The 13,480-nt window shown below is 39.3% G+C and overlaps 3 protein-coding genes across 3 annotated transcripts; all 3 read left to right on the top strand.

Moving 5' to 3' along the window:
* Positions 1-36: 36 nt before the first annotated feature.
* LOC114154463 (histone H1) lies at positions 37-830 on the top strand. Its single transcript, XM_028033562.1, has one exon. It carries the CDS (start codon positions 120-122, stop codon positions 633-635), a length of 516 nt encoding a protein of 171 aa, XP_027889363.1. The 5' UTR covers positions 37-119; the 3' UTR covers positions 636-830.
* Positions 831-3,660: 2,830 nt separating this feature from the next.
* mpeg1.1 (macrophage expressed 1, tandem duplicate 1) lies at positions 3,661-6,995 on the top strand. The gene is made up of 2 exons (XM_028033560.1): positions 3,661-4,136; positions 4,857-6,995. The coding sequence occupies exons 1-2, from the start codon at positions 3,684-3,686 to the stop codon at positions 6,513-6,515; spliced, it is 2,112 nt and encodes a 703-aa protein (XP_027889361.1). The 5' UTR covers positions 3,661-3,683; the 3' UTR covers positions 6,516-6,995.
* A 1,049-nt stretch (positions 6,996-8,044) lies between these two features.
* Positions 8,045-12,376, top strand: prf1.5 (perforin 1.5). The gene is made up of 5 exons (XM_028033561.1): positions 8,045-8,475; positions 8,671-8,946; positions 9,096-9,367; positions 10,946-11,087; positions 11,213-12,376. The coding sequence occupies exons 2-5, from the start codon at positions 8,677-8,679 to the stop codon at positions 12,098-12,100; spliced, it is 1,572 nt and encodes a 523-aa protein (XP_027889362.1). The 5' UTR covers positions 8,045-8,475; positions 8,671-8,676; the 3' UTR covers positions 12,101-12,376.
* Positions 12,377-13,480: the final 1,104 nt, after the last annotated feature.

The raw sequence follows: 13,480 nt of genomic DNA, 5'->3' as shown, positions 1-13,480 counted from the left end.
TAGGGTTCTCATCATGGTTTTATAAAGCCTGACTTTCGGATGCAGACAAGCAGAAGGATTTCTCCAATCTATCCTGTGTTTGACCTCAACTGACCTGAGCCTGCAGGTGGAGCTCCACAATGTCTTCTCCTGTGATTGCTTTGCCGGGGGCACTGCCGGCAAAAAAGAAAGCCAAATCCAAGAAGAAGTCAGGTCCTTCAGTGTCTGACCTGATCCTGAAGGCTGTGTCTGCCTCTGCACAGCGTGGTGGCGTGTCCCTGGCCGCCGTGAAGAAGGCTCTTAAAGCCGGAGGATACGATGTGGTGAAGAACAAGGCAAGGATCTCTGTTGCCATCAAGCGTCTGGTGAATAAGAAAGTCTTGATCCGGACCAAGGGCTCCTTAAAGGTTAACAAAAAACCTCCTAAGCCCAGAAAGAGGAAGGTGGTGAAGAAGAAGAAGCCAAAGACCAAGAAGAAGAAGGCAAAGAAGGCCACCAAAAAAGCAGCCAAAAAGTCACCAAAGAAGAAGAGGAAGGCCAAGAGTCCAAAGAAAGCCAAAAAACCTGCTGGGGCCAAAAAGGCAAAGAAGCCAAAGAGCCCCAAGAAGGTGAAGAGGGCCAAAGCTAAAAGGACCAAGGCGGCAGCCAAGAAGTGAGGGCTCCCATGGAACCAAAAGGCTCTTCTTCTGAGCTTTCACTCGGTGTGGACTAAGATGCATTCAACAAAACTAAGTTTGCTTTACTGAACTTGCTATTTTCTTACATTTCTTATTTTTTCTCTTTTTTCTCATCTGTCACAGTCTGTTATAGACTGAACTGCATTGTTGGAAATAAAAATATATATATTCTTATTTAAGAAGTGTGATGTAGTTACTTTATATACATACTTGCTTAGTAACATAATAAAGGTGTGTTGTTCAGGTAGAATTATGCAATATTACCATTTTGTCTTAAAAAGTAAACAAAACAGTTTGTTAGACTCACTGAGAATAGCTTTTGTTTGCTTCAGTTTAGAAGGCTTCCTTGTTGGGTTTAAGATTAGTTTGCTTAATTCTCAGAATTTATATTTTCTGGAGTTGCACTTTTTCTGAACTGAAAATCAAAAGCACACATGAATCAAACGTAAGCAGGAATGCCGAAGTCTTAGTACATTTAACTTTTATTTGTAAAGTAAAGTTCTCATCAATACACCTTCTGCTGTAACCTGATACAAATGTCAACCTGTTTTACATCCAGCTGGTAAGCTGACAAAACTAGATAAAATAATGTCTGAACTCAATTATCTGCTGTTAAGGAAATTTGTGGAGATTAAAAGAGAGGGTGTGACTCCACGAAACGCTCCACTGGCCAAGAGTCAAGAGGTTTATTTTCCAAACACACTGCCTCGTTGTCACAACGCTGTCATTCTGTTCAGACTGGCCTTGGCTGTTCTTAACCATAATTTTCGGTTTATAAGTTTCAGTCGTAAAAAATAGGTTGAGTCGTGTTATCTCAACATTATGACGAGTTTAGCTTCACTGCAAAAGATTTTAAAAAAAGTGGCATGGGGTTTCTTTCTTTTTTTTTTTTTGCTTTCATTCTTTTGTCAAACCAGACTCAAAATTAGAAAGCTTTATGTGTGTGAGTACTGTCGCCATCTGCTGGTCACAATTGGGTACAGAAGTGAAGCCTTCAAAGAAAAATCTCAACCGTATGTTGGGATGTCATATAGTGTTGAACCCATCAGACAGGTCAAGGACAGAGTAGAGATGAAGCTCAACACAGCTAATAAAACAACCTATTACATTTTATTGTTGTTGTGACAATGACAATAAAGATTTATCTTATCTTATAACAAATTACTTTTCAAGAAAATGGAAAGAGTGTGACACAATTGCAGACCCACCATGGCATGGTGCCCACCTAAAATGACTGGCCGAGTAAAGAGAGCATTAATCAGGGAAGCAATGAAGTGGCCCAATTCTAACTCTGGAGGAGGTACAGATGCAACAAAAGTCTGGGATGGACCTGGGATGGAGGTTCACCTTCCAGCAAGACAACAACCAGACTTACAAAGGAATCCTTTACTGTAGATTAAATATCTAACTCTATGATAAAAGTGTTAACTCAGGAGGTTGGTTTAGACTTATAACTGATGGGATGCTGGTTTGAATGATTGCTCCATCTGTCCTCAGACTTGATGAAGTGCTGTACAAATGTACGACATTTGCCATTTAAAATGGGCCACTCAAAGTCAATACCTAAGTAGAATAGAGAATCGACCAACTCTTTAGAATTACTAACTCAAGATTTGCAGCTGTAGCTGCAACAGCAAGTGAGAGGTGAAGTATTGATTTGGGAATGGGGAGGGCAGGGTTGTTGAGTGTACAAGACATATTAATGCAACACTCTTCTCACATCTAAGTGTGAAATATTCTGAAAACCATGTACTGTGTTTTCTTCACATCCCAATCATACATCACCTTGTACAGTAAAATGCATCAAAATGTATTGCTGTATCATGACAGAATGCAGAAATGTTCAAAACGTAGGAAAACTTTTGTGAGGCATGGTAATTTATTGTACTACTTTGACAATAAAAGTGATGGCAAAGTGAGAGAGGTTCTCAACTCAGTTTGAATTTTGCTGCTGTGCAGCATCTTTCTGCAACAAAGACAGGGGAATAACCGAAACTTGCCAAACTGGAAGTGCTTTAGCAAATGTGTTTGCTAACTCGGTGGGTCGTTTCTCACAAACACCTGGACGTTTACCTGAGCCTCTTGTCTGTACCGAAACAAGTTCAGACATGAATGCTGGAATGTGACTCAGAAAGTCACTGGGTTTCCCCAGTGATGCACTCTCATGTGATGTAGACCATTATTTCCCCTTATCCACTTTCTGTTCCCTTTTTAAATGAGGAAGACTGTAAATACTTATCTCAAGGTATAGATAAAGCATCAGTATAGATAAAGTCTTCTATTTCATTTTCTGAACTGCACGGAAAGAAGATTTAAATCTCTTCTCCTTTTATAGTCAAAAGTTTGGACTGTTTGAATAACAACCTGTCTGTCCTGCAAGGGAGATTTGTTTTTTATGTTAAACCATTATATTAAACAGATTGTCCTGCTTCTTGTTGATTGTTCTGCTTCTGTTCTGTTATGGTTCTCTAAAGATCACTCTTTTTAGAGAACCATGTAAAACAGAAAATGGCACATCAGGTTAAGGAATTTTCTTCATATTATTCTGTATCAATTTATCAGTGACAAAAGTTTCACTTAATTGTTTATAATAGCTATATTTCACTGAGCAGAACTTTTCTGTCACAATGAAATTGTAATCCTTTTATTGCTGTGTGTTAAACATTTACAATAGTGATGGGGAGTAGAGTTAGTGGTGTTTATTTAACCTTGAGATTTGTTTCCTCTTTGCAATTCTCATGGGATAAATGTTGTTTTAGTTCTGGACAAATAAATGAGAAATTGCAAATGTCTGCAAAATAAGTAGTTGTTAAATCATAAGATTATTATTGTTTTAAAATTTGATCAAACTTTTTACAGGCTTTTCTTGTCAGCCTGTAAAAACAAACAAAAAAGACCTAAGAAAATTGGAAGTGAAACCAAACCAACTCTCAGTGTTTCTTGTTAGTCATGTGATCAAGACATTAGAGGCGGGACTGAATGAACTTCAATATAGCTGCCTCACATTTCACTTCAGACTGAGGAATCATGAAGTCTGCCCTGACACTTCTTGCTGCTCTTACTTTTTTTCAAATCTGCTGCTCTGGTCCCGTGAGCCGTCCGACCAACTGGCTCAGACAATGCCGGGCCTCCACCAACATTTCCCTCACAGCCCTGGAAGTCCTGCCAGGAGGAGGCTGGGACAACCTCCGGAACATGGACATGGGCCGAGTGATGAACCTCAGCTACTTCCAGTGCCAAACCACCGAGGACGGACTTTACCTCATTCCAGATGAGGTGTTTGTCATCCCTCAGAAGCAGACAGGTGTGGAGACCAACTCAGAGATAATCAGCTCCTGGCTGGAGCAGAAAAGCACCACATCTCACTCCATCAATGCTGATGCATCGTTTTTCTCAGTTCTGAATGGCAAGTTTTCCTTTGAGAACACAAGGATGAAATCACATCAGGTCAAGGATTCTTCGACTACAGCCAGAGTACAGGTATTTTGAATATTTAAGAAACACTCATGTCCTATTATTTGGGAGAAAAAAAACTTTTTATAAATATTTAGAGACATCTGTGCAAAAGTTTTCAGACCCCTTGATCTTTCACACATTTATTTTTGTATTCTCGAAAATTTATGCAATAGACAAGTTTGTGTGTGATTATGAAGTGAAAAGGAGAATGATCAACGGTCTTTTAAACATTTAATCTTTTCAAATCAAATTTTGAAAATGTAGCTAGAATTCATATTTATGTGCTGCTTTGGAGCAACACTGATGTCACCAAGTTATTTGGAATTTCTACCAGATTTGCACAGCAGATTTGCACACCCTTTTTTTTTAGCTCAAACTTTCACATATTTGATTTGGGACCATTTATGAACAGCAAATATCATTTTCTACAAGGTCTATGTTTGGTAGATCTCTAGACTTTGACTGTGTTTAACACAGATGTTTGGATCTAAACCAATGGTGTCACAGGTTAATCCTCAAAGGGCAACAACATGATTTAAGTGTTGTCTCTAGGCAGTTGTAGAATACAATGACGTTCTTTGTTAGCAGGTAAAAAATTAAATTTTTGATTGTCTATGCCAGTAAACACCTATGCAATAAAATGTTTGTTTTCATTATTGGCACATGCTCAGATTTATAGAAATATAAAGGAAAAGTTACATATCACAAAACTGAATATAGTCTATATTTTAATTCTATCAACAGGTTCGCAACTTCATCTACACCGTCAAAGCTTACCCAGACTTCACTTTGGATTCTCGCTTTGCTCAGCAAGTCAAAGAAATTGTTGATGCAATTGCAAACAATCAGACAAGGAATGCAGAGTACCTTTCAGAGAAGATGGTGCTGGACTATGGAACCCATGTTATCACCAGTGTAGATGCCGGGGCATCTCTGGTGCAGGAAGACTATCTCCGTTCCTCTTATGTGTCAGACAGTTCTTCAGATACCTCCACTGTTAAAGCTCAGGCTGGGTTAAACTTTTTTGACAAACTAAAATTTGATATCAGCAGTCAGTCTAGCCAACAAAGCTCATCACTTAATACATACCAGTCCAATATTCAGTACTCCCTCATCCAAAGCCATGGGGGCATACCTTTTTATCCTGGAATCACTTTGCAGAAGTGGCAAGAAAATACCAGGAATAATCTGGTTTCTATTGATCGTTCTGGGTTCCCCATCCACTATTTTATAAACTCAAATACTTTTCCTGATCTGCCACAGCCTACAGTTGGCAAAGTGGCTCATACAGTGAGCATGGCAATAGAACGCTACTACAAGGTCAACACCCGCCCTGGTTGTGTGGACATTGGTTCCAAGAACTTCAACTTTCAGGCTAACGTTGATGACGACTCATGCGAGGGTCCAGCCACCAACCTTAGTTTTGGAGGAGTCTACCAGCAGTGTACAAAACTTACCAAAGATGCAGATCCACTTTGCGAAACCCTTGCCCAGAAAAATATTGCAACAGGTGATTACTCCTGTCGCTCACCTTACACCCCAACTTTATTACGATCAGAAGTGAGACAGCAGGGTTACACAGAAAATTACTGCATTGACATTAGCTATGGATGTGGGTTTTTGTGGTTGTCCACTTGTCATCGGAAAAACTGTCAAAATCTCTATCGTGTTCGCTCTGCTCGAATAAATACGTACTGGTGCTCTGTCAATGGAAAAGCTCCAGAAAACTCAGGGTATCTGTTTGGAGGAATCTACGGCACCTCTTTCGAGAACCCCGTCACCAAGTCCAAAAGCTGCCCTGCAAACTTCATTCCAGTGAAGTTTCTATCAGATGGCCAAATGATCTGCTTGAGTGATGACTATGAGACTGGCACCAGATACTCCATCCCATTTGGAGGTCTCTTCAGCTGTGAGTCTGGTAACCCACTGGCTAAAAACCAACGTAGATGCCCTCCCAAATTCAGCCAACACCTCGCCACAGTTAGCGATGGCTGTGAAATTCTTTACTGCGTCCAGTCTGGCCTGTTTACAGGGGGTGACCTGAAACCAATCCTCCTCCCTCCTTTTACTAAATCTCCTCTTGTGAGCATGCAAGCCACCAACACAGTTATGGTGATGACAGAAGGAGAACAGAGCTGGGTCAGGGTGGGACCCACTAAATCATGGAAACTTGTCAAACCCGAGGAAATGCCAGACCTCATTCGAAAGTTCAACCCAGAAATGAATCAGATGTCAAGTGGGGAAAAGGCAGGAGTGGCATTTTTAGTGATGGGTTTGATAGCGTTGGTGGTCGTAGTGGCAGTGATTGTTAGGAGAAAGAGGAGGTACTCTCGATCTAGGTCAGGTGGATATGAGGAAATAGCTGAAGAGCCAGAGAGGGAGACAACCCAGGAGGAGGCGTAAAACGGCTTTAGATCGGGTGATTTTCCTTTGATTCTTAAAACAATTTTTCCACAAATTTAAAGATTTATTTTGTGAAAGAGAATATTACTTTTTTACACATAAAACTTTGTATTATGAATTATGAAACTTAAAAGAGAACTGTATTTGCTTTGCAATATAAAGCGCACACGGATGAAAGCAAAACTGACTTTTAAACTCTGTAAAGCACCATTGCTGCCCCCATGTGCCAAGTGCACATGGCAAATAGCACATTTACTGTATATTATTATTATTACTCTACTTGGTATGCTTTGATGCTGTGTTTAGTTAGATTTTTCTTTGTTAAAAGCTCATAAAAATGATTAAAACAACTCAGGTTCACTTTGATTTGTGTTGTGTAAACCAGGTTAAGAGCTTACTTTTTGTATACTGCCAATAAGACACTCTTAATGTATGCTTGCTTATTTGACAGCAATAATAACAATAAAACTAGTAAATGTGTGTGTGTGTTTTGTGTTGTACTCATGAATGTTAAGTATCTGATCAAAATAAAATCTTTATAAAACAGCGAGAGAGCCACATCAAACCCAATGGAGAAGCTGTTTCTGAGTAATTGATCATATTGAGGTAATATCTGACTTAATCCGAAGCATGCTTTGTTTAAAGTTTATTTTAAAACAAAGTCATATAATGAGTCTCTAACGTCCTCTAATGATCTGTTTTAGAGGAGGTACACTGATTTTTTGTGTACAGAACATTTTTCAAAGCTTCAAGGGTGTGTGAAGTAGCATCTAGTTCAGCGTTTCTATAATTTGACCCTGGTTCAAAGTCAGAGCACATTTGTTTCAGTCTCACATGTGCATAAGTGTTCTGAAACTGTTTTGAATAAAACACAACATTTAGCAGTGAGGCTTCTGCTTATTTTTATGTCATTAAAGTACACAAGATCCTATAACTTGAGCCTTGCAAGTAACATACACACTCCTCTCTCAAAATCTACATCTCTCGAAAACAACATATATAATAAAGCAACAAAACAGTGAAGCTGTAAATAAATCCGTGAAGAACCTTCGGCCATTGATCACATGAAAGGAATCACTTAAAAAAGTCTTCAATCATAGAGGCAGCATATAGCAGTTCATTAGACTGACGGAGCCTGCTGCTCAGGCAATTCTACAAAATCAACATACCAACTAGCTGATGGGTCTTCTATTTGAGAGTTTCTATTGGTGTATAAAACCTTTTGTAAAATGTCTTCAGATCTTTCGTGACTTCAAGAAGAAAACCCATACACATTCCACTGGCATCCACAAATAGACGTGTTTGGTTTTTTTCTTCCCCTGTGCACAACCAGGGCAGCTCAAAGGTTTTAAACAAACACATATGCAGTCCAACAGACATAAAACTACATAGCCTACGGTATACACACATGGCAGCATCTACACACTCAGACACACATTTCCCGGAAAGTCCTTAAATCAGTGTTGGTCTCCTCTGCTGTGACAACACAAAATCTCTCCCTCCCCCACACATCCACATGCCAACACACATACTGCACACGGCTGGCTGGGATTTACAGAACTGGGTCTTGACCATGAAAACAAACCTACTCATGCAGAGGAAATGTGTAAATCTGCAGGGAAAGAGAGACAGGAAAATAAGGATGGGCAAGAGACAGCCTTGGATAGATAGTTCAAACATTTGGAAACTCCCTCCTTTTCAATATGCAGAGGACATAGTGAAGACTGAACTCTGCAGGCTTTCAGTACAGCTTGCCAGAGACGCCACAGCTCTCTGCAGCTGCAACTTCAGGATTTAAGTGTCTCTGTACTTCATCATTTAATCAAATGTACCATGAATGGAAATCTTAAAGAAGAAAACCCGAAGTAGTAGTTTATTCCAAAGAGAAAGTCGCCACTTCACCGCTGCTAAGAAGAAAATTATCTGTAGGAACAAAAAAGGAAAAGCAAGTCAGTAAGAGGTGAGTTTGCATGATTTCTTTCTAACATCTGAGGCAGGATTATTGCAGTTTACAACAGGCTCCTGTGATACCAGGGATTTAAAGCTCATCTAAAACTAAAATCAAACAAATTCTTTTAGACTCTCCTTATAACAGAGAGTGTTTCTAACAGCGAATATGTGTCTCTTTGGCCTCTTTGTTTTCTGTCACATTTAGGTAACCATGCAAGCAGGAGGAAACCAGCGGAGAAACTTTGTCCTGTTTGTGTTGAGACTGTCAGTTACTTTGGAAGTCTGCAGGGTCCTGGGTTGTCGGATTGGCACCGGACCAGAGTGTGAGAAGGCTCCTTTTGTCCCAGGTCACAACCTGGCAGGGGAGGGTTTTGATGTGGTGCGTCTGCGCCGCACAGGGGCGTACGTCATCAATGTCAAAGCTCATCTGGATGACAACCGTACCTGCACACTGTGTCCAAACAGGTTCCAAGGCGGGCAGGTGATAACTGTAAAATCTGCAGCTTGAGCTTCTGTTTCCACTCCTCTCAAAATGACTTCACTTTAATAGAAATATTTAGTTTCTTTTCCTCAGCATGACTCTAACCCTAACGCTAAATCATTTGTTTCTCCTCCTTCCACTTTGCTTAGATTCAGAGGCTCCCAGCTGCAGTGTTGGACTGGCGTCTCTTCAGCCGCTGCAGTAAGCAGCTGTCTAGTGCACTCCACCATTCTGTGGACTCCCTGCTGCGTAGCTCCAACTCGCTGGTGAACAACAACTGGGGTTTGGGTTTGAGCTTAGAGAAAATAGGCCAGGCGGTGCTAGGAGGAAGCCGCTCAGATTTGGCCAAGTTTGCACGCTCGCAGCACAGTGTGGACAAAGCTACGTTTGCCATGCATGAAATCAGTTGCTCCTATTACAGGTAAGATAAAAAAAATTAGGCTTACTTTGGCTGAATGCAGTGCATTGTTTCATACAATAAAGAAGCTTAATTTCTCTATAAAACTGGAAATATAGGTCAAATAGGTCATTCAGTATAACAGGTCAATTTTATTAATTCATTGTTTAGGTAAAACTATAAAGGTTAAACAATAAATTTGGTCTAAAGCACCAATTAGTTACTGTTTCTGTGCCGGTGAGCACCACCATACGAAAAGGATTTACTATTATGTCTTTAGTACAGGGGCCAGGACCAGCTTTACAGGGGCACTGCAATGTTTGGCCCTGTCTACAATCGCCCATTCTCCAAATACTTCTTAATTAGTAAAAGAGAGTGAATTAATGTCATTTCATTTTCTAAGCCTTTTTTTTTTTTAAAAAACATCCTCCAAATAAGTAGAAAATATCTGGAATTGACAGAAGGTAGCACTAAAGTATATTTTTAGATAAAAATCTAGCTTAATAATAAATAAATCAGTCAGTCTCAGCACAATATATGCAAAATGTATTTGAAAATGTGTTCCTTACTGTCCTATTGAAAGAGATTGATCACAAATATGAAGTGGGAAAATTTCAAATTTGTAGTTCTCAGATTATTTGGCACCAATATAATTCAACACCACCCATAAGGAACTAATAAATAACATTATCAACACAGTGTGGGAATTTTCCCGATAATTTAAATACAAAGAAACACTAAACACTCTTTTATAAAAAGCTCCTGTATTCTCAGAATTTAGACGGAAGATGCTGCACATTTGTTTTGTTTTGTGTACCTACATCTATTCTAATCAAAAAGGGGAGAGGAAGTAAAGAAAGGAACTTGGAAAGTTTCAGAACCTTTATCTGCCAACATTTCACACCAGAAAAGCCACAAGAGGACAGCAATAGAGTTTTGCTTCCCCTTCGACTTTTTCCGCGTGCCTGTATTTGGTCATGATAAACTGTTTGGTGGGTCATGGAACTGATTAGAGAAGCATTTCTCTCAGATGTCTGAAAGAATGTCTAAACATTACATCCGTTATCTCACCCAAAACTTCATTCAAACTGGAAAACTGTCAATTCTGGTTTAGGATGTACGGATGCTTTTATGTTCCTGGTCTTTGATTTGAGACTACCATACATGAAAACTTTCACATTTTGAAGTTTTCAGGATGCCATCGGCAGGGCATAACAGATTGTTTTTGACCAAATCAATGGTCTCACAAGGACATTATGAAATGACTTGGCAATAACAGGTTAAAACGTCAGTGTTCTGTCCACTACAAGAATATTACCAACAACCAGAGAGTAAAATGCACTTTAAACTGCATTGTATAATTCACTACAGAGAAATATACTGAGAAAAACAATATGCTAGACATGACAAGGACGGCATAAAAGTTTTATTTTAAACTGCCATCTAGAAAATATCCAAAAATATTTTATAAAAGCTAAGAAATGCAAAGTGTTTACTAACAGGCTCTCATATCAATAATACTGTACAAGCTTGTAAACTTTTTTTGTTGCAGAAAGATGGACATTATGTTGGTGATTGTCTTACAGCCTTCTGTTTTTGTAGCTATAGGCTGGCCGATCATCCCCACCTGAGCTCAGAGTTCACAAAGCATCTGAGGAGACTCCCACAGAGCTTAAGCACAATCCAGAACAAAGCCCTGTACAGACGCCTCATAGACACCTATGGAACACATTACATACACCAGGTTTTTAGCGTCTTTATTCTTGTACAAATGCAAAACATCCCTCCCTTTGCTCAAACAGTTCTGTGCTCAAGTAAAGCTAAATCTACCATTTAAAGTTCTATGTTTCATTTACTTTTTGTTTCTAGGTGCAGCTTGGGGGTAAGGTGAGGCGGATCACTGCTTTCAGGACTTGTCTGGCCACACTGAAGGGCTTCTCGGAGTCAGAGATCAAAAACTGCCTGAATCTTGAACTCCGGATGGCTCTTGGTTTTCTTCCTGCTAATGCAACTTTCTCCAATAAGTGTGACAATCTTCTGAAGGGTAACATGAGCATGGGCTTCTACCAGGGCTTCATGACGCACAAGATTGAGGTAATAGGAGGGGAGCAGTATTTCCCCGACATTCTCTACCAACAAGACCCCTCAGAGGCATACCACAGCTGGATGAACAGCCTCCACAACAACCCAGATGTGGTTTCCTATGCCATCTTTCCTCTGCATCATTTGGTGGAGGACAATCAGATCAGTGAAAATCTGAGAAGCATGGTCACACAGTATATAAATGACAACCAGCTGGACGAGGAGCAGCTTGGCCCAAAGAACTGCTCCCCGACTCCCAACTTGGATCATAACTGCTGTCCTTTACGGGCCGGCAGAGGAACTCTGAGTCTGGAAATCCACAGAGCCGCAGGATTGAGGGCCGACACCTTCACAAAAACAGATGCATACGTGAAGATTTTCTACAGCAGCATGTATGAGGAGACTGAGACTGTGATGGACAACAACGACCCAGTTTGGAACGCCACATATGACTTTGGCTCAGTGGAGTTGGGTCAGGAGTTGAGGTTCGAAGTCTGGGATAGGGACGTTCTTTACAATGACATGGCAGGAATATGCATCGTCTATCCTGAGAAAGGAACTCACTCTATAAGCTGTCAGCTGCGCAAAGGAGTTCTCTATTTTACCTACACCATTAGCTGCGACGCACATTTGACAGGGTTTAGATGTGGCAGATATTCTCCACATGCTGAGTAAATAAGATAAGTATTTAGCCTCTATCTAGTTCTTCATTTTTTCAAAGAGCACTTCTAACCTATGTTCTACATAGTAATTTGCACTAATACAGATGGTAAGAGACTTCAGGAATTTCTTATACCATCACCTATTAACAGTAGCTGTTTTAAGTTGTAAAAGACTATAATTATTAGTTAAAGTCCAAGTAAGCTCCCTTTGTAATACACAAGAAATGTATGCAGTGTCAGAATCCTTTTTCATTATTTGTACAAAATAAAAATCTTTGACACTATAACATTCTTCATTCTGCTTGTGTTTTTTTCTTAAGAGTCTAAATATGATATATTTTATTCATTGATCATGTTTATCTGGGCCCATTTTTTTAAACATTAACATAAATCACTAATATGCTATCTACCTTATATAACCCCAGATGTAAAATTTATTGTAAAATGTTTTCAAAAAATACCAAAGACAAATGTTTATTGCTTATGTTGCATACTAAATTGCATAAAATACAGTAGATTTTCCCAACAGATGTGGAAGGCCCTGGGCTGCATGTACTCAACAGAGCATAACTTGACAAATGTGGCCACCATGTGGCAGGAATGGGAATTACTAAGAAAATGACAAATTTCATTCCTCTTATTTGAGGTCATTTATCACATTTGCAGCCATTCCTATAAATCAACTTTCCTCAGAAAGAAAGTAAACATTTGTTCATTATGAGAGGGTCCACTGACACCAGCTGGTCAGCAGTTGTAGTTTTATTGTCTCCTCTTAACTTCTGCCAATTGCAGATAGAGAAATAATCCTCTGGTCAAGACCTCTCCTTACAGCAATGTTAAAAACACTTTGCAGACCCACAACTGTCCGATACCTAAAAACATGGATTTCTGTTAAAACATGTTTTTAGTCTAATAGCATTAAGAATTAAATCGATGCTCAAACTTCTGTACAATTCTTTGCAAAAGTATTAATAATGCTTAACCTTTTCACATTCGGTCATGTACAACCGTAGATAACTTTTTTGGTGATTTCATGTTATAGAACAACAGAGTATTTTATAACTACAAAGAGAAAAAACTCCAGTAAGTTAATTTAAAATGAAATACAAAATGTGTAGTTATTTTAAACCCCCTATATAGGATACATATTGTGCTCTACATGATTTTAAAGCACAGCGAACACCATGTAAAAACAAATGATACGTTTACCTTTGTTCTCAACCCATAGCTGTGGAGTGGATGAAAACGGTAAATAAAATTGTAGATGTAGTCAAAGTCAGGTTCATCAGGTCCAAATATGTGAAAAATAAAGATCTAGCTATGACCTTATTGTCCAGCTTTAAAGTGTAATGTTTATATCCATATTTACTCTGCGAGAGTTTGGTTACATTGT

This window comes from Xiphophorus couchianus, chromosome 12 (genome assembly GCF_001444195.1).
Source record: "Xiphophorus couchianus chromosome 12, X_couchianus-1.0, whole genome shotgun sequence".
NCBI lineage: Eukaryota > Metazoa > Chordata > Actinopteri > Cyprinodontiformes > Poeciliidae > Xiphophorus > Xiphophorus couchianus.
The sequence above is the reverse complement of the archived record's forward strand: the minus strand, read 5'-3'. Positions and strand labels throughout refer to the sequence as shown.